The sequence below is a fragment of the Jaculus jaculus genome, chromosome 9 (assembly GCF_020740685.1).
Source record: "Jaculus jaculus isolate mJacJac1 chromosome 9, mJacJac1.mat.Y.cur, whole genome shotgun sequence".
Taxonomy (NCBI): domain Eukaryota; kingdom Metazoa; phylum Chordata; class Mammalia; order Rodentia; family Dipodidae; genus Jaculus; species Jaculus jaculus.
In genome coordinates this window covers 88,595,677-88,620,790 of record NC_059110.1, presented here as the reverse complement: position 1 = coordinate 88,620,790, position 25,114 = coordinate 88,595,677, and the positions used below count along the sequence as shown (strand labels likewise).

At 49.8% G+C, this 25,114-nt stretch overlaps 1 protein-coding gene and 1 non-coding gene across 2 annotated transcripts in view; one reads left to right on the top strand and one right to left on the bottom strand.

Annotated features, from left to right (window-relative positions):
* Window positions 1-19,245, bottom strand: part of Rab11fip4 (RAB11 family interacting protein 4) — a 129,437-nt gene extending 110,192 nt beyond the window's left edge. The window contains exon 1 of the mRNA XM_012950167.2: window positions 19,087-19,245. Within this exon, the coding sequence (XP_012805621.2) occupies window positions 19,087-19,245 (159 nt within the window). The remainder of the gene's footprint in view (window positions 1-19,086) is intronic.
* On the top strand, window positions 10,090-10,193 carry LOC123463748. The gene has a single exon (XR_006639135.1). It is a non-coding gene; the product is annotated as a U6 spliceosomal RNA (small nuclear RNA).
* Window positions 19,246-25,114: the final 5,869 nt, after the last annotated feature.

The following is a 25,114-nucleotide window of genomic DNA, read 5'->3' as shown; positions in this document are numbered from 1 at the left end:
TCTGGGTGAGGGACAAGCAAGTTTGGGGTCAGCATTGAGATCCAGGCCCCATTCTGGCTCCAGGCTAGAAGGCTGAGTGACAGAGACTCCCATTCCGTGAATCCCAACTCAAATCTGCTCAACCTGTCAGCTGCTGGGGGGTGGGAGGAGAGGAACCCTCCTTGAATCTTCATTTTTTTCCCCAATATTTATTTATTTAAGAGAGAAGAGAGGAAGGTGGGGGCAGATAGAGAATCTTTAGGGCCTCTAGCCACTGCAAATGAACTCCAGAAACATGTGCCACCTGGTGCATCTGGCTTATGTGGTGTGTACTGAGGAATCAAACCTGGGTCCTTAGGCTTTGTAGGCAAGTACCTTAATTCCTGAGCCATTTCTCCAGCCCATGAATCTTCATTTTCTAAGTCCCTCTGGAGCCTCTGATGAATCTCTTCTGGGGTCCCTGAGCAGCTGGCAGATTCCACCAATCTTTACCCAGGGCCTCCACTTTTGAGCCCACGCGAGTCCTCTGAGCTGGTGCCCAAGCAGTTAGGTGAAGACAGGAACAGTGACAGCAATAACAGTGATGACACAGGGGCTGTGCCATCAGCTCCCCACCACAGGCAGACACAGGCATCAACCCCTCCTGCCACCGTAGGCTCCCTGGCATAACAGTGATGGGAACAATAACAAGCAGAGACATTTACTAGCAGTTACTCTGAGCCACGTGTTGCATTCCAAGAACTTTGCCTGTTTACTCCAGAAGTAGTTACTATTATTAGTCCCATCTCACTGCTGAGGAAACTGAGGCCAGAGAGGTTACTGATTTGCTAGGAAATGATGAAGCCAGAATTCATGAAAGCTTGGACTCTTCTGTATGGTACTACGTTTTCAGCTCACCCTGTATCTGCATATCTGCAGTGGCAGGTTCATAAGGATGTTTCTTTCTTTTCGTTTTTTCAAGGTAGGGTCTCACTCTGACGCAGGCTGACCTGAAATTAGCTATGTAATCTCAGGGTGGCCTCGAACTCATGATGATCCTCCTAACTCTGTCGCAGGAGTGCTGGGACTAAAGGTGTGGCTGATGTTTCTATCTTTCTTTCTTTTTTAAAATGTTTTTAATTTATTTCAGAAAGGGTAGCGGAGGGAGAATGGTCACACTAGGGTCTCCAGCCACTGCAAATGGACTCCAGACACATGCACCACCTCGTGCATCTGGGTTACGTAGGTCCTGGGAATCGAACCTGGGTGCTTTGGCTTTGCAGGCAAGCACCCTAACCACTAAGCAATCCTACCAGCCCAGGATGTTTTTTCATCACCACCAACATCACCATTGTCATCAATCTGGAACCATTTGGAGGCAGCAGCTGGAACAATGTCACCCTAACGAACCCTCCCCACAAGGGCCAGAGTCCTAATTCCCTAACCAGTGTGGTACTTCTAAACTTCCCCAAGGCCACCGTATCTACAGTAACTGACCCCCCTCCGCCGCAACAAGGTGCTTAGGAAGCGCCAGGCACCATGCCAAGAGCTCTGCCCTCATTCTTTCACTCACCTATATTAGCCCTGGGGGGAAGCACTGTTGCTTCCTTGGTTTACAGAAGAGACCATCTGAGGACACAGCCAGCAACTTGGAAAGCTGAGAGTCCACTTGTGACCTCTCCAGCACCTGCACCCCAGTGCCCTCCAGCCTCAGCAGTGTCTGGAGAAGAGGGAAACTGGCCACAACTTCCATGGCCTCAGAGCCACGCGGCACAAGGCTGAGCTCTGGGCTGGTCCCTTGTTTGCATTGTGCTTGCCTTCCAGAGAACTCCAGAAGAAAATTCCCCTCCCCACGCCTCCAGGGCAGGCTGGGACTGCAGAGCACCTGTGGGCTAAGAGACCAGATTACCCTACCTTCCAGCAGTTTCTACCCCATACTGCCAGCCTGGTGGGTGACTTTCCTTTGAGGAAATAAGCCTCCCTCATTTAAAGAGTACCAATCAGGGCTGGAGAGATGGCTTAGTGGTTAAGGTGCATGCCTGTGAAACCTCAGGACCCAGGTTCAATTCTCCAGGTCCCACATAAGCCACATGGTGGCACATGCATCTGGAGTTCATTTGCAGTCGCTAGAGACACTGATGTGCCCATTTTCTTCCTCTCTCCCCCTCTCTCTGTTTCTAATAAATAAATAAAATCTTTTTTTAAAAATGAGCACCCATCAGAGATTTGCCATTTTCAAAAGAATTCTTGGGGCTGGGTATATGGCTCAGCAGTTAAAGGCACTTGCTTGTAAAGCCTGCTGGCTGGGCATGCACTTGCAGCAGCAAGAGACCCTGACTCACGAATACACCCCTCCCCCAACATATAAATAATGTTTTTTCAAAAACTCAAAGAGAATTTTTTTTTTTTTGAGACAGGTGTTTATGTAGCCCCGGCTGGCTTTGAGCTCACTATTTAGTGGGTCATAACCTTGAATATCTGATCCTCTTGCCCCAGCATCAACTGGAAAATGACAATCATAGTTAAAATGTTTAATAGCAATTAAGAAGCCATTTGCTACAATGCACCATCTGCTCTTCAATAAAACTCTAACCAAAAGGGATGGAGCAGGAGGGGTGGTTTTTAGTATTATTCCTGTACTGAAGAATCTACAGCTAGGTGATGGGGTCCTGCCCCCGCCAGCCCCCAACAACCCTCACACCTACTGGCTCCACCAAGTCCAAGATCACCCTCAGACAGCAAGGAGCTGCCCAGGCTCCACAGCTGTCTGTGATTGCCTGAACGTTACTCTGCTCAAGGCCAGCTCTGGCCATCTGAGACCAGCATCATCTGTCCACTCTCCTTACTTTGCTTCTGTCCTGGCTTCCTGCCTGACACAATAGTGTTTTGACATTCTCAGCCAAAGACATCTGAGTTTCTCCCCATTTGCTCCATATCAGACCCCAATTCACAGCACCCCAGCCTCATCCTTGTCAGGATCCATCACTTCCTGAACAGTACTGCCTGCTTCTGGGGGCAGGTGTATCCAGGCACTGACCCTAACCTGCATTCCTGACTCTCTACAGGGCCACATGGCCAACGTCCCGGCCTGCCTCACGCCCTCCTCCCACACAGGGCAGCTGTCTTCCATGTTCACCCCATCAACTAGTTCTGGAAGTGCTCGGGTCTTACATCTCAGGAAAAGCAACTGGACTTAGAAGCATGAGAAAAGAAGGCATAACAAAATGATTGACTTTCAAGAGTATATAATGGCTTACCTGGAGAATCCAAACAAATCAACCAGAAAATCACTACAACGAACTCACACTAGCAGTGAAATAGGGGATAAAATTACAAAAATCAATTGCATTCCTATGTGCAGCTCAAAAAAAAAAAGTCAATGAAAAAAGTACTTTATTCTTATTAGTAACAAAACACACTAAGTTAATTAAACACCAAGTCAGCCTAGTTCTAAGATACTTAGTTTTACTACTTTGCTCCTATTGGGAGGGCTAAATATACAGTAAACAAGGCAACAATGTCTAACAGTGGATTTTTAAAATATTTTATTGATATATCAGAGAGAAGCACAAAGATGGGTACACCAGGGCCTCCAGCCACTGCACGCAAACTCCAGACCCATGTGCCACCTTGTGCATCTGGTTTTACGTGAGTACTAGGGAATTGAACCTGGGTCCTTAGGCTTTGTAGACAAGTGCTTTAAGTGCTGCACCATCTCTCCGGCCTCTAAATTAGTGGATTTTAATGTTATACTAATTAAATATCCTGAAACACATGCTACATATTTTAAAATTCATAGATGGAGCCAGTCACAGTGGCACATACCAGTGCTCAGGAGTCTGGGGCAGGAGGATTGAGAGCGCAAACTAAGCCTGATGACACAGAAGGACTTTGTCTATAGATAAATTCACAAGCAGCTCTCTGACATTCTCCAACATTTGTCGATTATATTCATTTAGGTATCTATTTTTGCAGTGCTGGGGATCAAACCTTGGGCTTCATACATGTTAGGCAAGCACAGTGCTACTGAGCTACAATGCCCAGCCCGAGAGTCTTTAAAAGGCAATGATGAAGGGCTGGAGATGCAGCACAGTTGGTAGAAAGCTTGCTTAGAATGCATGAGACTCTGTTATCAACCCCACCACATAAAACCAACATAGCAGTACATTACTATAATTCCACTCCTCTGGAGGTGGAAGTAAGAGAATCAGAAGTTCAAGGCCATTTGTGGCTACATAGTGAGTTTGAGACCATCCTGGGTGACAAGAGACCTCTGTCACAAAAAAAAGAAAAAAAAAAAATAGAGCTGAAGATGCTGTTAAGCAGTTAGGGCACTTTCCTGCAAAGCCAAAGAACCCAGGTTCAATTCCTAAGACCCATGTAAGCCAGATGTACAAGGTGGCACATGTGTCTGGAGTTCATCTGCAACAGTTGAAGGCCATGGTTAGCCCATTCTCTCTCTCTGCCTCTTTCTCTTTCTCTCAAATAAATACATTAAAATAAAAAGTAAGAAAAAATCAATGATGAGCTAGGCACTAAGGCGCGTGCCTGTCACCCTGGAACTCCAGAAGTAGGAGCAGGAGCAGGAGGACCGTGACTTTGAGACTTTGGGATCACCTAGGCTGCATAAATGAAATCACGTCTTCAAAATCCAAAACAAGCAAACAAATAAATAAATGGCAATGATGGGCTGAGGTGTGGGTCCACAGTAGAGTGCTTGCCTCTAATGTGAGGTCATGAGTTACATCCCAGTACCAAATAAGTAAATAAAACATGTTATATCAAGAATTATCAAAATGGGGCTGGGGAAAGGGCTTATTGGTTAAGGCGTTTACCTGAGAAGCCTAAGGACCCCGGTTTGATTCTCCAGGACCCACATAAGACAGATGCCCAAAGGGGTACATGCATCTGAAGTTTGTTGCAGTCGTGAGAGGCTCTGGCATGCCCATTCTCTCTTTCTATCTGTCTCTTCCTCTCTCTTTCTCAAATAAAAAGAGAATTATCAAAATTTATAATGCTGCATTTAAACAAAACAAACAAAAACCTTAAGCACCAAAAAGAAAAGAATAGACCCTAACATATCCAAAAGGAAAGAACCCACAAATCTGCAGGGCTGAGAAATGGAGGCAAGTGCTGGATATGTAGCTCAGTGGAACAGCAGGTCCTTGTGACACACAGTACCTACAAGGCACAGGGTCCACTTTCCACCCTAGCATCCATTCCAAGAAGCAACAAAGTCTCATTAGTGATTAAAAATGAAAATTCAGGGCTGGAGAGATAGCGGTTAAGGCATTTGCCTGCAAAGCCAAAGGATCCTGGTTTGATTCTCTAGGACCCAGGTAAGCCCGATGCACAAGGGGGCGCATGAAACTGGAGTTCGTTTGCAGTGGCTGGAGGCCCTAGTGCTCATTCTCTCTCTGCTTCTTTCTCACTCTCAAATAAATAAATAAAATATATTTTAAAAAATGAAAATTTAGGGACTAGGGAGATGGTTCAGTGGTTAAAAGTGCTTGCTTGTAAGTCTGTCAGCGTGGGTTTTGCCCAGTTTCAAATCCCCAGTACCAATGTAAAGCCAGATGCACAAAGTAGAACATGCATCTGGAATCTGTCCACAGCAGCTGGAGGCCCTGGCATGTCTATTCTCTCTACCTGTGTCTTTTCTCATTCTCTCTCTCTACGCTTGCAAATAAATAAATTTAAAAAGAAAGTATTTTAAAAAATTAAACAAGTGAAATATAATTACACATATATTAAACTGGCAGAAAAGAGAGAGAGAGAGAGAGAGAGAGATCCAGGTGTGGTGGTGCACACTTTTAATCCCAGCACTTGGGAGGCAAGAGGTAGGAGGATTGCTGTGAGTTCACGGCCACCCTGAGACTACAGAGTGAAATGCAGGTCAGCCTAGCCAGAATGAGACCACAGTCCACTTAGACAGGAGGAATAAGTTCAGGCCATCTACCTCTCAGCAGGAGGACAACAGTTAATAATTATGTCAACATAGCTAAGATAGCAGTTTTTCAACATTCTTTCTGAAAAGAAATTTAGTGTTTTTTTTTCACCTTAGTGAACACTAAGATGAAGTAGGTAAGTTAATTAGCTTAATTTTCTCATTCCCTAATATGTATATGCATTGAAACAACACATTTTACCCCTTCAATATGTACAGTTACTATTTGTCAACAAAAACTAAAAAATCTGAACAGTTTGTCTCCTAATACCGCTTGTAGCAGGGAGCTTCCTCAGTCCTCAGTGTGACATGGAGCAGGCTCTCCAAGAGACCTGTTAGTGTGACACTGAACAGGCCACTTAAAACCAGAGCTAGTTCTCAGGTAATACTCACTCACTCACTACGTGTCAGGCATGGAGGCAAGGGCCTAGCACGCACTGTGAGGGGGACTGAGGCACAGGGTGGTTAAGTAACTTCTCAAAGTCGCGCAGTTGTGGAGGTTCCTGAAGCCAGGGTTGCGGCTCCTGCGGGAAGGCAGAACCAGCTGGCTAGAACTGAGACTCAGGAGAGAGCGGAAGAGAGTCGGGGCTTGCTGGGCCTCAGGGCTTCGGTGGCTGGAAGAATCTGCCGCTCAGACTCAGGCAGAATTACTCGGGCGGAATCCCATGGATTCGGAGAACAAGGCTTGGGAGCCTGGAAGCCTGGCCAGATGAGACAGGCAGAACCAGCCACCTGCAGGGGATTAAGGAAGGTGGGCAGGAAGCGGCAGCTGCTGAGAAGCCTGAGGAACACACACCCTCCTGGGCCTAAGTAATCACCAATCACCATCTGAACCAGATGTGGTAGAGATGCAGGATCCAGGCCATGGATGCTGGCTACCGCCTTCTTCAATTCCTCAAGAACTGCCCTGAGCCTCCCCACAGAGGCCAACTTCCTTCTTTTCTGGTTGCCGGCTGGTCTGCTGCCGGGCTCCCAGAGGGCTCAGCACAAGCCTGCCTCTCTTCCCCCCACCACCCCATGAAACCTCTGCTATGAGGCTTCCTCCTCACAGATCTCAGCTGTTGAAGACAGAAAGAAGGCAGCTTTGGACCCAGCCAAGCCCGTTCAAAGTCCAGTCCTGTGCTGTGGGACCCCGCACAGGTCACTTCAGCTCCCAGGTCCTGGGGTTGCCGAGCGATGAAAAAAGAACCCCAAAGGTGACCAGCAGTTTGTGCTCCTTATCTTTCCTGTCTGTGAAAGCCACCCATGGCAGGAAGGGCAGGGCAAAAGAAGTGGTGGGGGGCACCTGTGGGCTGAGGGCTGCAGGGGTGCCTCCAAAGTCCGGAGTGGTGGTAGGGGTATCATTGGGTGATGCAGCAGACCATGTGACATCTTTTACATATTTCTTATCTCCAAACACCTGGGCAGCCACACAAAGAAAGGTCATGACCTCCACTTTATAGAGAAGCAAAATGAGGTCCATCCATTCTAATAAGCACCTTTAAAAATAATCCAGGCTGCCACTTCTTTGAGGATGGTCCCAGACCTTGCCACACCAACAGCCTGTGTGGGAAGCGAGAAAATATAAAAATAGCTCACGCCAGTGAGGGCAGCATGCAGTGGGATGCTGCTGTCCTTCCAAACATCATCAGAGTCAGACTGTCCTAGCTCCTGCTTCCTCCCTCCGGTCACCATCTGTCCCTGCTCCAGTCTGCGTTCTCACTCTCCCTGCCCTTCCTGTGCCTTCACACATGGAGACACTTGCCACTCCATGAAAACGCCACTCCGATCCCAGGTCTGTGCCTGGGCTTATAGGGGCAGCAGTAAGGACTGGACAGCGGGTGTGTGGACAGACAGGCACGATGGCTAAGGAAAGGATGAGTGAGCACACGACGGGCGGTGAGTAGACGGTGAAGAGACTGCCAGTGGGTAGTTGGATGGACCAAGGCAGGCAGCCGGATATGGGAGATGATGACAGGGTAGATAACAGATAAATGCTGAATGAGGAAGTGGATTCCCTAGTGAATGGTCTCAATAAATGGGTGAGTAGAGATGGAGTACTAGGGATCAGTCTCAGCTCACTGTAGGAAGGAGGCTCCAGTCAGAGCCTTGCCCTTAAGGAATGGTCTGGCCTTGGAAGCAGAGAAACCCCATCTCTAGGCAGAGCTTTTCCAGCATGACATAGCAATGAGTAGAAAGACCCATGGCATGACCTCTGTTTCCCTGTGAGATATTCTTTTCGTGCACATCAGCTCTGCAGCTACCTTGTCCAGATGCTGGCTTTAGCCTGGGACCTTCCTGGAGACAGCGCTCACTCGGGTCACCTGCAATCAGGAACTGCTTTGGGAGGAGGCTGGCAATCATCGTGAGTTCTGTACCTGAAGCTATGAGCAAGTGAGATGTGGGCTGGACTCAAGGCTTCAGTCTAAAGTGAAGAGAACAGTCCTCAGAGCTACAGTCTTGGTTATGGTGACAGGGAGGCCTGCCCCCTTTTGGGTCACTGACATACAGACTTTTGGGTCTGTGCTGCTATGGGCAATAGATCCTCAGCAGGGTCCTTAATGGTGTTGGGTTTCAGGGAATTGGTGGCCCTAAGCTATGGCTCCTAAAGGGCTTCCAAGGATCAGCAGACGCTGAGGGTGCAGAGATAGTAAGGGGCAAAAAGGTATGAAGAGTCGCTCTAGTTGTGGACTCTGAACAAGCCTGTCTCCTGAGTACCAACAGTCATGCAAACAGCAGCCATGGGACTGCTGCTCTAGCTAGTTATATCTGTGTAAGAAGCAGGCTTGAGGAGGCTCAGACAGGAGCTGGCTCGTGGGCATTCCAGACAGCAGAGGGTCAGGCAAGATTCATCTGCCAAGATCAGATGTCCAAGGCAAGCCAGCAGCACCGTCCCTGAATCCCATGAATGCCTAAGGTTAGTGCAAGGGTACTAACCACCTTGTCAGCAAGTTATGGGGGTCTCTCATGAAGATTTCTCAGCTGTGGGAAGTGAGACCAAAGGGCTGGGGCAGAAGCACAAGTGGAGGGAGGAGGAGCCACGGGTTTTGGCAAGGCAGGACTGGGGCCTAGTGTGAAGCAGAGCAGGTGGTATGTCTTAGCAACACCTGCTCCTCCGTCTAGTCTTCCAAGTCCTCCACCCAGCTTTGAAAAGCAGATCCTCCCCTTGCGCTCTCTTCTTAAAATACAGCCACCTCTCCACTGCTCCAGGTGGCTGGCCACTTCCCACAACCTCTCTCTCTCTCTCTCTTTTTAATGCAAATACATTTCTTTTTATAAATTTTTATTTATTTATTAGAGAGAGAGAAAGCGAGTGTGAGCATGAGAATGGGCGCGCCAGGGCCTCCCGCCACTGCAAACAAACTACAGATGCATGCGCCACCTTGTGCATCTGGCTAATGTGGGTCCTGGAGAATTGAACCTGGGTCCTTTGGCTTTTGCAGGCAAGTGCCTTAACTGATAAGCCATCCCTCCAGGCCTCTCCCTACTTCTTTGTCATCCTGTCCTGTCCTGTTCTACTGTCAGCCTGGCAGCAGTAAGGACCTGTGCAAACCGGGGCCCCGCATGCCTCTGCTCAGAGTCCTCTTGGACTCTCACCACACCCAGACTCAAAGCCAAAGTCCGAGAAGACCCCAGTGAACTGCCCCCAACTCTGTCCTCAGCAACCCCACCCCTTTCTCCTTGATACGGCCCTACCATTCACCTGCTTCCCTTGAGCTGGACCCTCCCCCAACTTACCAGGATGTGAGGCGCATCCTCTTTCCATCAGGTCCTGCTGTCTCTAAACATCATCTTAAAAGCATCTGGGCTTCTGTCTCAGTACTCTGCAGTTCTTCTCAGCACTCGCCATGGCCTGAAACCGCACTTGATTGCTTTTACCCTCCAGTCTTTTCTAGCCAAGCCTTCAGTCCCATGAGTACAGTCCTGCTATTTTCCAGTGCCTGGGACATTGTTGGCACACAGGAATACAATAGGTAAACAGAGTGAATAAGGTCTCATCCTAGAAACGTGTTAAGGGAAAAGGATTCCTTTGTGACTACTCTACAGAGCAGGGTACACAGGTGTCCAGAGTGGTATACAGTCATAACCCCAACACTTAGGAAGAAGATGCAAGAGGATCAGAGGCTGGAGGTCATCCTTGGCTATACAGCAGATGTGAAGCTAGTCTAGGCTACATGTGACCCAGCCTCAAAAACACAAATAGGGTGCTCACTTTGGCAGCACGTACACTAAAATTGGAATGATACAGAGATTAGCATGGCCCCTGCGCAAGGATGACACACAAATTTGTGAAGTGTTCCATATTAAAAAAAAAAAAAAAAACAGGGCTGGAGAGATGGCTTAGTGGTTAAGCGCTTGCCTGTGAAGCCTAAGGACCCTGGTTCGAGGCTCGATTCTCCAGGACCCACGTTAGCCAGATGCACAAGGGGGCACTTGCGTCTGGAGTTCGTTTGCAGTGGCTGGAAGCCCTGCCACACCCATTCTTTCTTTCTCTCTCTCTCTCTATCTGCCTCTTTCTCTCTCTGTCACTCTCAAATAAATAAATAAATAAATGAACCAAAAAAAAAAATAAACAAATAAAACACACAAATAGGGCTGGAGAGATGGCTTAGCAGTTAAGGCACATGCCTGTGAAGCCTAAGGACCCAGGTTAGATTCCTTAGTACCTACAAAAGCCAGATGCACAACGTGGCACATGTGTCTGGAGTTTGTTTGCAGTGGGTGGAGGCCCTGGTGTGCCCATTCTCTGTCTCTCTCTCTCTGCCTCTTTCTCTCTTGTGCTCTTAAATAAATAAATAAATAAAATTAAAATGAATAAATACATAAATAAAATATTTTTTAAAAAAACACAAAAGAGGGCTGGGAATATGGCTCAGTGGTTAAAGGTACTTGCTTGCAAAGCCTGCTGACCTGGGATGGATTCCCCAGCATTCATTTAAAAGTTTGGTATAATGGTGCCCACCTATAATCCCAATATTGGGGAGGCAGAGATAGGAGGATCCCTGAGGCTTACTGGTAAGCTACTTTAGCTAAATCAGTCAACTGATTCAGAGACCCTGTTTCAAAAAGTAAGGTGGAGAAGGATGGGAAGATGGCTCAGTGATTAAAGGTGGTGCTTACTCCATAAGCCTGCTGATTGGAATTTGGATCCCCAGCACTCAAGTAAAGCCTGACTCAAAGTGACATACATGTCTGTACCCCCAATGCATCTACATCAATGCGAGATGGAGTTAGGAGAATCTCAACACTTGCAGACCAACTCCTCTGGCCTTCCTAGCAGCAAACAAGAGAGACCCTGTCTCAACATGACAGGACAGGACCAACACCCTGAGGTGGTTCTCTGACCTCCACAATGTGCCACTGCACATGTATACCCCCCACCATCCCGCACATACATTACACACACACACACACAATATACACACATTTGTGCACACACATGTATTATATACACATGTGTATGCACACACATACCATGGCACACATACACACATTATATACACACAGTTGCATGCACGTGCACACACACACACACACACACACACACACAAATAAGGGGGAGGCAACTGTGATGGCTAATCTCTTGTCAACTTGGCACGATTTAGAATCACCATGGAAACAAATCTTCTGGCAAGTCTGCTGGGAATCTTTCTAGGTAGATTACGTGAAGTTGGAAGTGCTGTGTGGTCCCATCCCATGGGCCGGGGACCCTGCACTGCAGCACCAGCACTTCGTGCCCGTTCCCTCCTCCCTGCTGACGTGACACCAGCCTTCTGCTCCTGCCACGCTGGATTCCACCCGCTGGAACTGGAAGCTGAAATCAGCCCTTCTTCCCTTAAACTGATTATTTTTTATTTTTATTTATTTGAGAGCAACAGACAGACAAAGAGAGAAAAAGGCAGATAGAGAATGGGCACGCCAGGGCCTCCAACCACTGCAAACGAACTACAGACGTGTGTGCCCCCTTGTGCATCTGGCTAACCGGGGTCCTTAGGCTTCACAGGCAAGCACTTAACCACTAAGCCATCTCTCCAGCTCTTAAGTTGATTTTTGTTGGGTATCTTGTCCCACCTGGACACTGGCTCAGCTCTCCACTCCAGCCAGCTTGCTAGGTTCTCTTCTGTGCCCAGCCTGGTGGGACTGCTCAGGGAAGGAGCCCTCAACACACAGGCCAGGGCCAAAGCTGAACAAATGATCCATGAGCATGGCATTCCTTCTTGTACTGTGCCACATGGCACAGAGCTAGCATGAACTGTGTTCAGGACCAACCCTGCCAGGACCAGCTCCAAATGTGCTCTTCCTTCCCAGGCAGCACGCCCAGAGGCACTCTACTCAAGTGACGGGGCTCTGACCCAAGGAAGGAGAGAAATCTGGGTAGACCCTGTTAAGCCACTGGACCAAGGCAGCCCAAAGGATGTGTCTGCGCTAGTCCAGCTCCTCGTGCTGCCTCTAGCGCAGGCTAAACACACTTCTTCTGTCCTGCCTCCATGGCCTGCTCTCCTTTCTCTTCCTTTGCCTCTGGTGTCCTTTCTGATCCTGGGGCAAGTTCCTGAGCCCAAGAGCTGGGCTGGGTCTGCAGGCTACTCTCATTCATGTGTGAAAAGCCCCATCTCACTGGCCAGTTTCCCAAGAGGGCTCATTGATGCTCTGGTGCTCCGGGTTCCCTACCCACAGAACTCCTCCCAGGACACTTCTTCCTACTTGGACATTGGCAGGCCTAATCCTCCCCCAGCGCAGGTCTGCACACTTCTATACGCCTTGGCAAAGGAGGCAGAGGTCACACCCAGACCGTGCCAAGCCCCACAGCCTGGGCTTCCTTCTGCTCTCCAACCCCAGTGTCTTGGAACTGATGCTGTAAGAAAGGTTGTGCCAAGTGACTTCAGACTGCCTCAAGAGTGTCTGACAAGACACATGGGTCCCTGTGGACATTCCCTTCACGTCCTTCCTCCCAGGACAGCTGAACCGTGGTCTGGGATAAAAGGGCTTAGGGTTCTGGGCACTGTCCCCACAGCTTGGTGCCTCATGCTCATCTCTTTCCTCCCTGGGACCACAGCCTTATCCATCTTTCATAATGACCTTCAACACCAGCGACAGGGGGTAGGTAGGTGGGTGGGGCAGGGACACAGAAACAGAAGGTCTCTCTGGGTCCATCTCTGTCCTACTCCAAAGTCCATCGCCAACACTCCCACCCCAGGATCTCAGTCTTCCTTTGACGGCCAGCTCTGCTATCTACACTGTGCCCATGAAGTGGGGCAGGGTGGAGCCTGCTCTCAAATGAGCTCCTTAAATTCAGCTCCCAGGAGGGGCTCTTGAGGTTCTGCAGGCCTGCCAGGTGCCTCTTAATTCTGCACCCAACCACTGTCCAAGTCAGACCCCTCTTGTTCTCTTACTTTGTGGCACAACCTTCCCCTGCCTCCAATCTTGTCTCCTCCCCTGCCACCTCCATTCTAAATCCACACTTGATCTTGGCAGCCTGCTGTTCCCACCACCTAGAGAACAGGCCCTCCTTCCCATCCAGCTTTGTCTCTAGAGGACATAGTTCTTGCCCCCCCCCCCCAGTATCCAGTCTCCCCTCCTGAGCAGGGGTCTCATTAGATGGCCTAGGATATCCTAGAACTCACGATCCTTCTGCTTCAGCCTACAGAGCGCTGGGGCTATAGACACGTGGCACCGCACGTGGCTGCATTTCAGGTTTAGTTTTGGGTTCTCCTGCCTCTGGAAGCCCACCTATCTCCAAATACCCAAAGACTCGTTTGTTCATCCCAGAATCCAGCCCCTTTGCCAGGTCCCACACGTAGGCTCAAGCCAAGAGCACCAGCACTTTCTCTCTCTTGTCCAGAGATGTCTTGGGGCACTATTTCTCCTCCTTTCAGTATGATCAAGAAGGCACACAGCCCCTGTTGCTTCTGGCCATTAGCAGAGGCAGCTACAAAGACAGGGCTATAGGCTAGTCCCAGGTTATCTAAGGTTAAGTTACCTCCCCAAATAATTAAGCATCCCCTTTTGGGAACTGGAGTGGAACTCGGTTCTAAGCAGGAAGGACAGCTGTCATGCTAACAGTTGGCAAGAGAGTCACTCAGCTGTTTTCCTTCCCACTTTTCTAGCAAGAAGGATAGTCTTTAAACTGGAAAAGGGGTAAGAAGTAAGTCTGGTCCAAGCCAAGATATCTTTGGAGCTTTTTTTTTTCTTCCTGGCACTGGCAATGGCACCTAGAGCCTAGTACACACTGAGATCTGCCACTGATCCATACTCAGCCCTCTCTGGCTGCTTTACTGCATTCTCATCTCTGACAGGTAAAGGGATATGAGAAGGGTTAGAAGGCAAAAGCTGTGCCCAGGAAGATTGTGCACAGCAGAGACCAGTCCCTAATTCCAGAACATCCCTAGCCTAGAATTGCCCCTCAAACATCTGCATGTGTTTGGAAAATAATAATAATAATGATAGCAGAAGAATAATTCTATGTCTTGTCTGTGCAGATACTAGCTGAAGCTTTTTAAATGGATTAACTCACTCAAGTCCCCAAAGGCTCCTATAGACTGGAACAATTCTCACCAATATAATGGAGGGATAAGCAAAGGCCTAAACAGGCGAGAAAAGCAGCCTCCCGTGAGAAGCCACTGTGGGCTCAGGCCTCTCCTCGCTTTCTATATGACAAACACGTGGTTCTGCTACAAGTGAACCACAGACTTTCAGGGTCAGGACAGTGGGGTCACTTCCCCATCTCTGTATGTTTGTTTGTTTATTTATTTATTTATTTTGGTTTTTCAAGATAGGGTCTTGCTGTAGCCCAGGCTGACTTGGAATTCATTAAGTACCCTCACAGTGTCCTGGAACTCACCATCCTCCTACCTCTGCCTCCCAAGTGCTGTACTTCTTAAAAAGAATATATTTAGTCAGATGTGGTGGCCCATGCCTCTGGTAATCCCAACATCTGTGAGAGAGGCAGGAAGATCAGGAGTTCAACATTAGCCTGAGCTACTTGAAAAGCCGTCTCAAAAATTTTTTTTCATCAAATTTCATCATCTCTTTTCTACTGTGATTCCTAGATCAATAAATAAAAGGAATATGAGAACCTGATCAAATATACATAGAACTTTATTTTCTTTCATTGTGTCATCATGGAAGAACTTTATTAATAGAAGTCCATACTTTATTCAGACTTCCTGAGTTTCTACCTAATGTCCCTCTTCTTGTTCCAGAAGCTCATCCAAGCCACCATCCAACATTCATTCATCATGTCTCAACTTGGCTGTGACAGGTTCTCAGATTCTCCTTGACGATTTTAGGAGTGGTAATCAGGTGTTTAGTAGAATGTCCCGGGTTTGATTCCCCAGTACCCACTTAAAGCCAGAAACAAAGTGGTACATACATTTGGAGTTTGTTTGCAGCAGCTGGAGGCCCTGGTGCATCCATTCTGTCTGTCTCTCTTCCCTCTATCTCTGCTTGCAAATAAATTAAAGTTTTGAAAAACATCAAGGAAGTTCACAAGGTTAAAGCACCGCTCTCATCCCATCACATCAACAGCTGACCTTGGTGACATTCTGGAACACTGCTCGTTCCCTATTGTGCTCTTTAAAAGTCACCACATATCTCATATTTACTTAAGGAATGGAGAGTAATGCCTTGCTTACTTGGTGGCAGAACTATCTTACACAAATTATGTGGATGTCTTTTAAAGCTTTGTTATTTATTATTTGAGGGGGGGGAGGGAGAGAGGGAGAGAATGGGCACGCCAGGGCCTCCAGCCACTGCAAATGAACTCCAGATACGTGCGCCCTCTTGTGCATCTGGCTTACGTGGGTCCTGGGGAATCAAACTGAGGTCCTTTGGCTTTGCAGGCAAATGTCTTAACCACTAAGCAATCTCTCCTGCCCTGTGGATGTCTTTTATATGGGAGATTTTCCTGTTATTTATTCATTCATCCAATCATTTATGGTCTCATGGGTACTTGTTTCATTCTTTACAACCTAGTGTGTTTCAGTTCTTGCAAAGGATTTGATACTTATCTCCTAGCTATTCTAGCTGTGGTTAGTTAAACGTAAACATGGACCCCATATCTAATGATGATCACTGTCTATCCTAGAGCAGCACCAATGGGTTAGGAAATCCATGTCACCAGGTGGTGTTTAAACAAATGAGACAGAAACTGCCAGAGTCCACAGCACTGTGGAAGGGAAGCCCATCTGTGGGGAACAAGCTCTCTCATGTAGCTGTGAGTCTGGTGTGTAGTGAACCGTATATTTCCATAGGCCTCCATCAGTATGCAAGCAGAATAAACCTAGTGCCTCAGGCTCTGTCCGTGGTCCTGCCCTGCGTTCTTAATCAGCCAGGGATTCCCACACACAGAGCACCAGCTGCTGCAAGCAGCACAGTATTCAAGTGAGAGAGTGACAAGGGTGGATCTTAGTCTCTCTCAGCTGATACAATGAGTGGAAATGAACAAAATGAAACCGAAAAGGAATGAAAGCCAAATCACAGGGTTGGACTTAAGAAATCAGTGACAGACAACAGGCTTGATCATTCAGGATCATGGGAGCCAATCATGTTGGTGCAAGAGACCACAGTTGGGCCACAGCGAGACACTGTACAGTTCTGGAGAGGATATTAGGTGATTTTTTTTAAATGTAAAAAAAAAAAAGGACATTCTGAGGTCAAATAGGGAAATTTGAAAAAGATCTCATTAAATGTGACAACAATTTATAGAAGTATAAATGTAATGACCATTTCCTAGGTGGGGGGAACTAAGTTACAGTACAGTGTGCGCAATGATGGCAAGAGCTACATCTACGCACAGAGCCAGCTCTAGAAGGGCGTGGCCAAAGTGTCACTCAGGAACTCCCTGAGGAGGGGAACACAGTTGTACTATTTTCTTTTTTAAAATTTTTTTTTGTTGTTACTTTTCTTTATTTATTTGAGAGTGGCAGAGAGAGAGAGAGAGAGAGAGGGAGGGAGGGAGGGAGGGAGGGAGGGAGGGAGGGAGGGAGGAAGGGAGGGAGAGAATGGGCATGCCAGGGCCTCCAGCCACTGCAAACGAACTCCAGACGCTTGTGCCCCCTTGTGCATCTGGCTAATGTGGGTCCTGGGGAATTGAGCCTCGAACCCCGGTCCTTAGGCTTCACAGGCAAGCGCTTAACAGCTAAGCCATCTCTCCAACCCCCAGTTGTTCTATTTTCAAATGCCCACATTTCCAGTGTGCTGCAGTCCACAGATTTGCTACAATGATGAAAGATCATGGTTTATTAAGAAAGAAACCACTGGCTCTCCCCCAGTGTGGAGAATCCCTGGCTGGCCAGAGGTTTCTCAAACAGATCTCTGGAGGTTTCAGTGTCAGAACCTTGGTGTGAGTGGAGAATGTGGGGCACTATCTGAAAAGGCAGTCCCCTCATTTGTGTGAGTGTGTGTGTGTACATGCGTGTGCGTGTGAGATGACATGGGAACCTCCTTTGAGGTCTTGCTAGGAAAATCATCGCACAATTAGTCAATGGCAGCTCCAGGGATGAAAGTCAGCGACTTGGCTCCCGTTGGGCAGGTTGGAAATGGCTTGAGATTTCAGACAGGGATATTTGGTATGGAGAAAGGAAGGTGGGAGTACAGGTAGGAAGAGCAGAGGCAGACAAGTGATATTTTCAAGTGTTTAAAGGATGCATGCAGAAAAGTCACCTAGGTGAGTCCCTGTGCAGAACCATGACTAAATGACAAGCAGGACTGTCTCTGGTGTGAAGAGGGAGGAGGGTCTAATGACAGGAGCTGTCCAGCTTGTGTAAAGTGGAAAGACTGTTGCCCGGAGGCTGTTCCTAGCCAAAGTGAGTGCAACTTCTCTTCACCTGCAGCTTGTGGCCTTTTGGGGTGAGGGGGTGGGGGCTACTCGGCCTGCCCAGATGGGAGTCACTGGCCAAGGCGAGAGGCTCTGCTGTGGAGAGGAAGGATCAGGGCAGCAGCAGGAAATGTCCCTGTGCCAAGCGAAGAGGATGCAGGGGGTCTCCAGGGGGAAGCTGCTTCCAGTGTGTTTCCTGGGATAAGAGACAGAGTCCTCAAACCTGACACCAGCCTCTCTCTTCTACCTACTCCTCTCAGGGATTCCCAGGTCCTGGCCCATGGCGTGTTACTCAGGTAGGGATGAATATCACCTCCCACTTGTCAAGTCACAGGGAGGCACCAGCCCAACTGGTCATCATGTCCTAGCTCCTCCCATGTTCTAAAATGCCAGCCTGACCCATCCTGGGAACTTAAGGCCAGCCAGTGCCTGTTTGAGGCCAAGGCCCCAGACTCCCTATGCAGGGTCCCCCTGAGGTCTCAAACGGTCTTGAAAACCCACTGCTCAGCACAGTCCCCGGGAGAAGGGAGAAGACTGTGACCACGGTAGGATGGGCTACTACACTGTAGCCACCAGTCCCAGTGCCGCTGGTAAGAGGACACTAGGTTCGTGGACATTTATCATTCAAAGTCCACACGCTGGCAGCGTCCATCCTGTGATTCCAGTCTTGTTGACAATATACACAACTCGGCTGCCAGCCACCCAGGCAGCCAACCACGCAACATCCGCTGCTCAGCTACCACTCCCTGCCTTGGCTCTGGATGGCCTGCCGCAGTGAAGTACAGCAGGTCTGCCCACCCGAGCCTAAGTGGGAGGGTTCACCAGACAATGGGCTGGAATCCAGGCTGGCCCCAAGTAGCCACCTCTTTTTTCTGTTGTAGGCTAAGTGGGTGCAGTTAAGGAGCCAAGGCTGCAGAGTATCTCTGCCACCGTTGGCTTCGCCAGGCCCAGAACTGGATACACATACATATACATATATAGTACCACCCCACCTTCCGCGTCTTGGTCTCCACAGGGTGAAGGCAGGAGGTCCCCAGGCTAGATTTTGGGAGATCCTTCTCCTCCACCTCCAAACATCCAGTTAGGGCTGCAGATCGCTCCGAGTGCCCAGGGTGGCCAGGAAGGGCAAGATGAGCGCGTGATGCTGGCGGCAAGGAGCTAAGGGTGGAAGGCGGACGAGGGGGGGTTGAGGGAGGGGGTCGGCGGTCCTCCGCCCTGGGGGAGGTCTCCACGGGGAGGGGGTCGGGGAGCTAGTCATGGGCTTGGGCCGGTGGGCGCGCTGGCTGGTCCCCGGGCGGGCTGAGAGAGGGGGTGGGCGGCGCGCGGAGGACCGAGCTCAGGCTCCCGGAGGACCGAGGAGAGCCGCGGCGGCCGCCTGCCTTCTTACCTCCTCGCCCTGGCCGAAGCGCAGTCCGAGCGCCGCGACGCGCTCCACGCGCAGGAAGCCGTCGGGGTCGCGGCCGCACACCTCGAACACCTCGCGCAGGCGGCGCACGGAGCGCAGCAGAGCGGCGGGGGCGCCCGCCCAGCCCGCGCCGCCCGCCATCCGGGCCGCCCGCAGCTCAGCCGGAACCCCGCGCCGCCGCCGCAGCCGCCGCCGCCGCCATCGCGCGCCCCGGGCCCCGGCGGCGGCCGCTCGCTCGTGTGAGCCGCTCGCTCGTGTGAGCCGCGCGCCGAGCCGAGCCGAGCCGCTCCGAGCCAAGTCGAGCCGAGCCGCTCCGAGCCGAGCCGAGCCGTTCCGAGCCGAGCCGCTCCGACCCGAGCGGCGCCGCTCCGAGCCGAGCCGAGCCGTTCCGAGACGAGCCGAGCCCCTCCGAGCCGAGCCTCTCCGAGCGGCGCCGCTCCGAGCCGATCCGAGCCGACCCGAGCCGTTCCGAGCCGAGCCGAGCCGAGCGGCGCCGCTCCGAGCCGTTCCGAGCCGAGCCGAGCCGCTCCGAGCCGAGCCGAGCCGCGGGCCCGCCGCTGGGGAGGGGGCGAGGGCGGGGACCGCGTCGTGCGCGGGCAGCTCACAAAAGAAGCCCGCCGAACCACGCTCGCATCAAGTGCCCCGGAAAGCTAGAGGGACTGTGGGCGCCCCGAGCCATCTCCCTCACTCAGGAGGGCCTCAGACCTGGGCGTCCCGCGGCGAACCCATCCCTCAACGACCAAGGTCTTTTGTCAGCTCCTGTGGTAGGTGGCGGGTGGGGCGGGGTGGGGATGAGGAGAAGCTGGGGTCCTAAAAAGGTTAGCTACTTTACCGTGTAAGGTCGTTGCCGCTTGTGAGAGCTGAGGACAAAACAAAACAGCCCCAAACAACTCTCACTTCCGGGGGAGCAAGAGATCATTTATGCGGGAGCCAATCTGAACGACCATTGGTGACTCTTTCGTGAAGTTTTTATAGTATCAGAATAAAGACAAGTCATCAATCAAAACGCTTTGCAAATACATTGGTGGAAACATCAGGTAGGTGAGTTATGGCAAAGAGGACAAACTTTGCTATAGGCCTCAGATGCTCTCTGATGACATTCTCAGCTTTTGGGCTTCATTAGCTGGGACCCTCAGATCTGACGGGGGACCAAGACCAGGGCCATGTCGACCAAAGCCCACCACCAGATACAAAGTGTTTCTCTCCAAAGATAAGATTGCAGTAAATTCAGAAGCCCTCCCTGGCTGGACTCAGCTCCCTTTTCAGATGAGCACCCACTGTGTGATGGTCCAATGAGCACCCGCCTCCACCTTCAAGTGAGGGCTTGACCCTCAGTGTATTGTTCACCATTGTGCTACTGGGACCAGCACAGCATGGCACCATAGGATGTCTGGATTTGTCACACTCCTTCTATTGAACACTCAAGTGGGGTTGGGCATGCCAAGGGACAGAGGAAGGGCAGCAGCCACAGCCTGTGCTCTCGATCCCTGGATACCACTGACTTAACATGACCTGTGCTGATGTCCCAGGCTCTAGCAGCTCAGGAACAGGCAGCTGAAGACCACTCCCAAAGGAGTCTGAGGAATGATGGTAGCCCATGTACAAGGTTCTTGGGTCCTTAGAGGTAGATGTGGGACCAGGGTCCCAGGGCTTCTGACACCTTGACCCAAGAGCTGAAAGTGCAACCCCGTATCAGGTCCACTTGCTGCAGGCCTGGGAACCGGAACATGAGGCCAGAGGCCAGTGTGGTAGAGAGCGAGCAAGCTGCCTGGGAGCCCCCCTTCTGCCCTCAGCGTCCTTGAGCTGCTCTGATTCTTAGTGATTTCCAAAGCTTCAAGCAGCCTTAGCAGGCTTTAATTTCTGCCTCCCCTCCCCCCAAGAGATAGGGTCTCGCTCAGGCTGACTTTGGGCATAAGATTGGCCTGCCTCTATTTCTCAAGTGCTGGGATTACAGGACTGTTTCACCACACCTGGCTCCTGCTTCTCCTTACCCAATGGGAGCATCCAGCGCTTTCCTGCCTCCTTTACTTGCTCTCCTCCTCCCTGCCTTTTCCTGTGGCCAGTTCCTGCCCTTCCATGGTCTGAGGAGGTGACACCTCCAAGAAGCCTCAGCCCCACTGCCTCTCCACTGTGCTTCTTTGAGCTTTCTGCATGCAGAGGCAAACAGTGCACTGTGGAGCCCACCTTGCGGGTGGGCATGGGGCTGTATCAAGGTCAGTGAGTTAAAGCACCAGAACAGGGTCAGCATTATCATCTGTGTTGTCACAGGGCATCTGGAAGCAGGAGGAGCAAACAGGAAGCCCCTGAAGGCAGGAGCACGCCTATTTCTTGAGCTCCGTGCGGCAGCACCCACATCCACACCGTGAAGCTCCAGGATGGAACAAGTGAACGGATGGGCAGAAGTGGCATGGGTGACTAAAATAAAATTCATCATCATAATGCCCTAACCTTTCGAACCTGTAAATGCCACCTACTGCTACTAGAAAAAGGGTCTTGTTGGATGTGGTGGTACGTGCCTGTGACCCCAGCACTTAGGAGGGTGAGGAAGGAGAATCATAAGTTCGAGGCCATTTTGGATTACACAGCAAGAGCCTGTCTCAAATAAACCAAACCACACCTGGTCATTAATCACTCAGGAGGCAGAGGTAGGAGGATCACTGAGAGTTCATTTGAGGCCAGCCTTGGACTACAGAGTGAGCTCCAGGTCAACCTGGGCTAGAGTGAGACTCTGCCTAGGGGAGAAGAGGGGAACCAAATCAGTCAACCAGACAAACAAAAAATTAAACCAAAACAAAATATCAAGAAAAAGTCTTTGAGGGTGTGATTAGGACCTAGAGATAGGGAAGTTGACCAGAGAAGCCCTGGATGCACCCACACATCGTTGCGAAGAGTTGGAGGCAGGCTGCGTGTGGTCGGGCAGTGTGAGCCCAGGGAGAGCCTGGAAAACATGCAACCCGGGCCCACAGCCAGCAGCCACCAGAAGCTACAGAGACAAGGGAAAGAATCTCCCAAGAGCTTCCATGCCACAGGGGCACAGCCCTGACAATTCGTGCGTTGGGCCTCCTGGCCTCCAGAACCATGGGAGAACACATTTCTTGTGGCAGAAGAAATTCAACAAAGAAACCAGACCCAGACGATACTCTACAACATAAGTTTTTCTTTCTTCCTTTTTTTTTTTTTTTAAAGGTTTGGAGAGACTTTTCTTATTGTTGTTTTTTTTTGAGATATGTTGGGAGCCATAGAGCAAAAGCCTCTCCATTTTGCCTGGGCCTGCTCATAAGCTGATTCATTACTCAGAAAGCTGGTCCATCCAGCTTTCTGTTAGGTACTTCTGGAATGTCGGTCAGCAGACTGCTTATAGAATCTTATCTTTTGCAAAAGGCCAGTTTGTGGTCAGGATGTGAAGCCTGGTGCAGTCAGGATGTTAAGCCATTGAGGCAAGATTAGATGAACACCTGATTACATCCCCTCTAGGTTTCCTGACAATTCCAAAGCCCTAACTCATGTCAGCCAGCTTATTCCCCCCTTTTTCTTCCCCTATATAACCACTGTGTAAAAAATAAAGACTCTGAGGCCTTGACAAACATCTAGCATGGTCTCCTTCTTGTGTCTGTTTGCCTTTTCTCACTCAGGTTAGCTTCTCCTTGGGTCCTTGTTCAACTCCCCGCTGGACGGCGCAGAGATAGGCTCTCACTTTAGCTCAGACTGACCTAGAATTCACTGTGTAGTCTTGGGGTGGTCTCGAACTCATGGCAACCCTCCTACCTCTGCCTCCCAAGTGCTGGGATTAAAGGCACATGCCACCACACCCAGCTAGAGAGACTTTTTAAAAAAAAAAATTATATTTATTTATTTGACAGAGAGAAAGAGGGAGGGAGAGAAAATGGGCATGCCAGGGCCTCTGGGCACTGCAAATGAACTCTATATGCATGTGCCATCTTGTGCATCTGGCTAACGTGGGTCCTGGGGAATTGAGTGTTGGTCCTTTGGCTTTGCAGGCAAATGCCTTAACCGCTAAGCCATCCCTCCAGCCCTAGAGAGACTTTTTTTTTTTTTTAAGAGAAGAAAGTGAAGAAAGCACCAGCCATGTGGAGGGCAGGAGGGGGTAGAAAGCCCATGTGGGAGAAAGTAGGGAGGGTCTCCCCTTAGGCAGAGCCGATGGAAGCTTACCAGGAACTAGCCAAGAGACTGAAACACAAGTTTCTACTGTACAAGCTTTACCAGGGAGACAGCATGACCCCGAATCTCCTCCCTATCTGTGCAGCTGCACCCTGCTCGTATCTGGTTAGTGCAGCCACAGACACACAAACACCCCTGGACAAACAGCTTTCTGTTCCCATTTGTACTTGCTTTAAAAATATATTTATTTGTTTATTTGCAAGGAGAGAGAACATGGACATTCCAGGACCTCTTACTGCTGAAAATGAACTCCAGAGGCATGTGCCACTTTGTGCATCTGGCTTTATGTGGGTACTGGGGAATCAAACTCAGGCCATCAGGCTTTGCAAGAAAGTGCTTTATTGCTGTCTCTCCAGCCCCTACATTTGTGCTTTCTTATCACTGATTGATAAGCAATTTTCTGTTTGTACCCCCAAGATCATGTAACCTTAGAAACCTGTACCCCACTGATTGTACAAAAAACTCAAGATGATGTCAGACTGCCTGCCACACTGTCTATAAAACCTCTGAGCTATCAGGCTTCAGAAGCGATTCCCGAGTCCATGTCAACATGAATAGATTTTCTGATTCTCCATTATATCTTTGGTGCCATCCTGTGTTACTCAGTTTCCTGTAACATTGTGTTGCTTAAGCTTTTGATACTTTGTGGAGTTTAACAGCAGCAGAACCAGCAGCAAATGAAGGTGTAGAGTATAAATACCATGTGTGATTTCCCAAAGCTTACTAACAGCTGAGTCAGGCACCAAGGCTTGCAGCTCTTTCAGTCCTATGATGCTAGGCCTCAGGTTTTCTTTTATTTGAGAGAGACAGACAGACAGACAGAAAGAGAGTGGGCACATTAGGGCCTTCAACCACTGCAAATGAATTCCTGATGCATGTACCGCCTTGTGCATCTGGCTTATGTGGATCCTGGGGAATTGAACCTGGGTTCTTTGGCTTTGCAGACAAGTGCCTTAACTGCTAAGCCATCTCTCCAGACCTGCAAGTGTTTGATGAGAACATACATGGCTGGCACAGGTACGGAGTGGCTATTTGAGATTGTTTGGAGAGCTTCAGAGCCCACTTAAAGTGTGTGTGTGTAGGGAAACATTTCCACATTCCCTCCCTCCCTCCCTCACATCCTTCTTTTCTTTCAATGTGTCATGTGCCCCCAAATGACCTTCAATATCTGATCTCCTGCCTTCACCACCTGCTGGAATTGTAGGCATGTACCACATGCCCAGTGCATGGGGAACCCAGGATAGGCAAGTAGTCTACCAAGAGAGCTATATCCCATCCCAAAGGGGCACATTTCTATCCTTGATCCACAGGCTTTGACTTCGTCATCCAGGCCGCCTGGAAATGGGGCAGGGCTCACAGTTTTCTTTCTGCTCACAACTTGCAGTTATTTTCTAAACCATGAATAATTATCACTTTGGCGAGGGAGAAGGTGGTGTGAACTTATTTACTGGCTCTGCCTGTCTCAGAATTCATCTCAGCGACAGAGACAGAGCACAGAGGCGGCACACTTAGAGTCACAGCATCACTGAGGGTGCCAGGGTCTCTGGTTGGACTAGGGCATACTGGGGTGAGGCAAGGTGTCCAAAGACCTTATCCTTCCTCTGTTGTCAGGAGCAGTGCTCACCCAGAACTTTCTTTAACCCTCAGAAGCAGGCCAGCTGATGGCTGAAATCCCTCCCAGGATTCTTAGAGGAAATGGCAAGACCTTAATAGATCTACCCTACCGGGCTCCAAATCTTGTCAGCTGCAGAAATAGCTCTTGAAGGTGGTTTTTGGCTAGGGCACCAGCATTTACGTATCTTCAGATTCCTCAATGTTCAGCAAGCCGGCT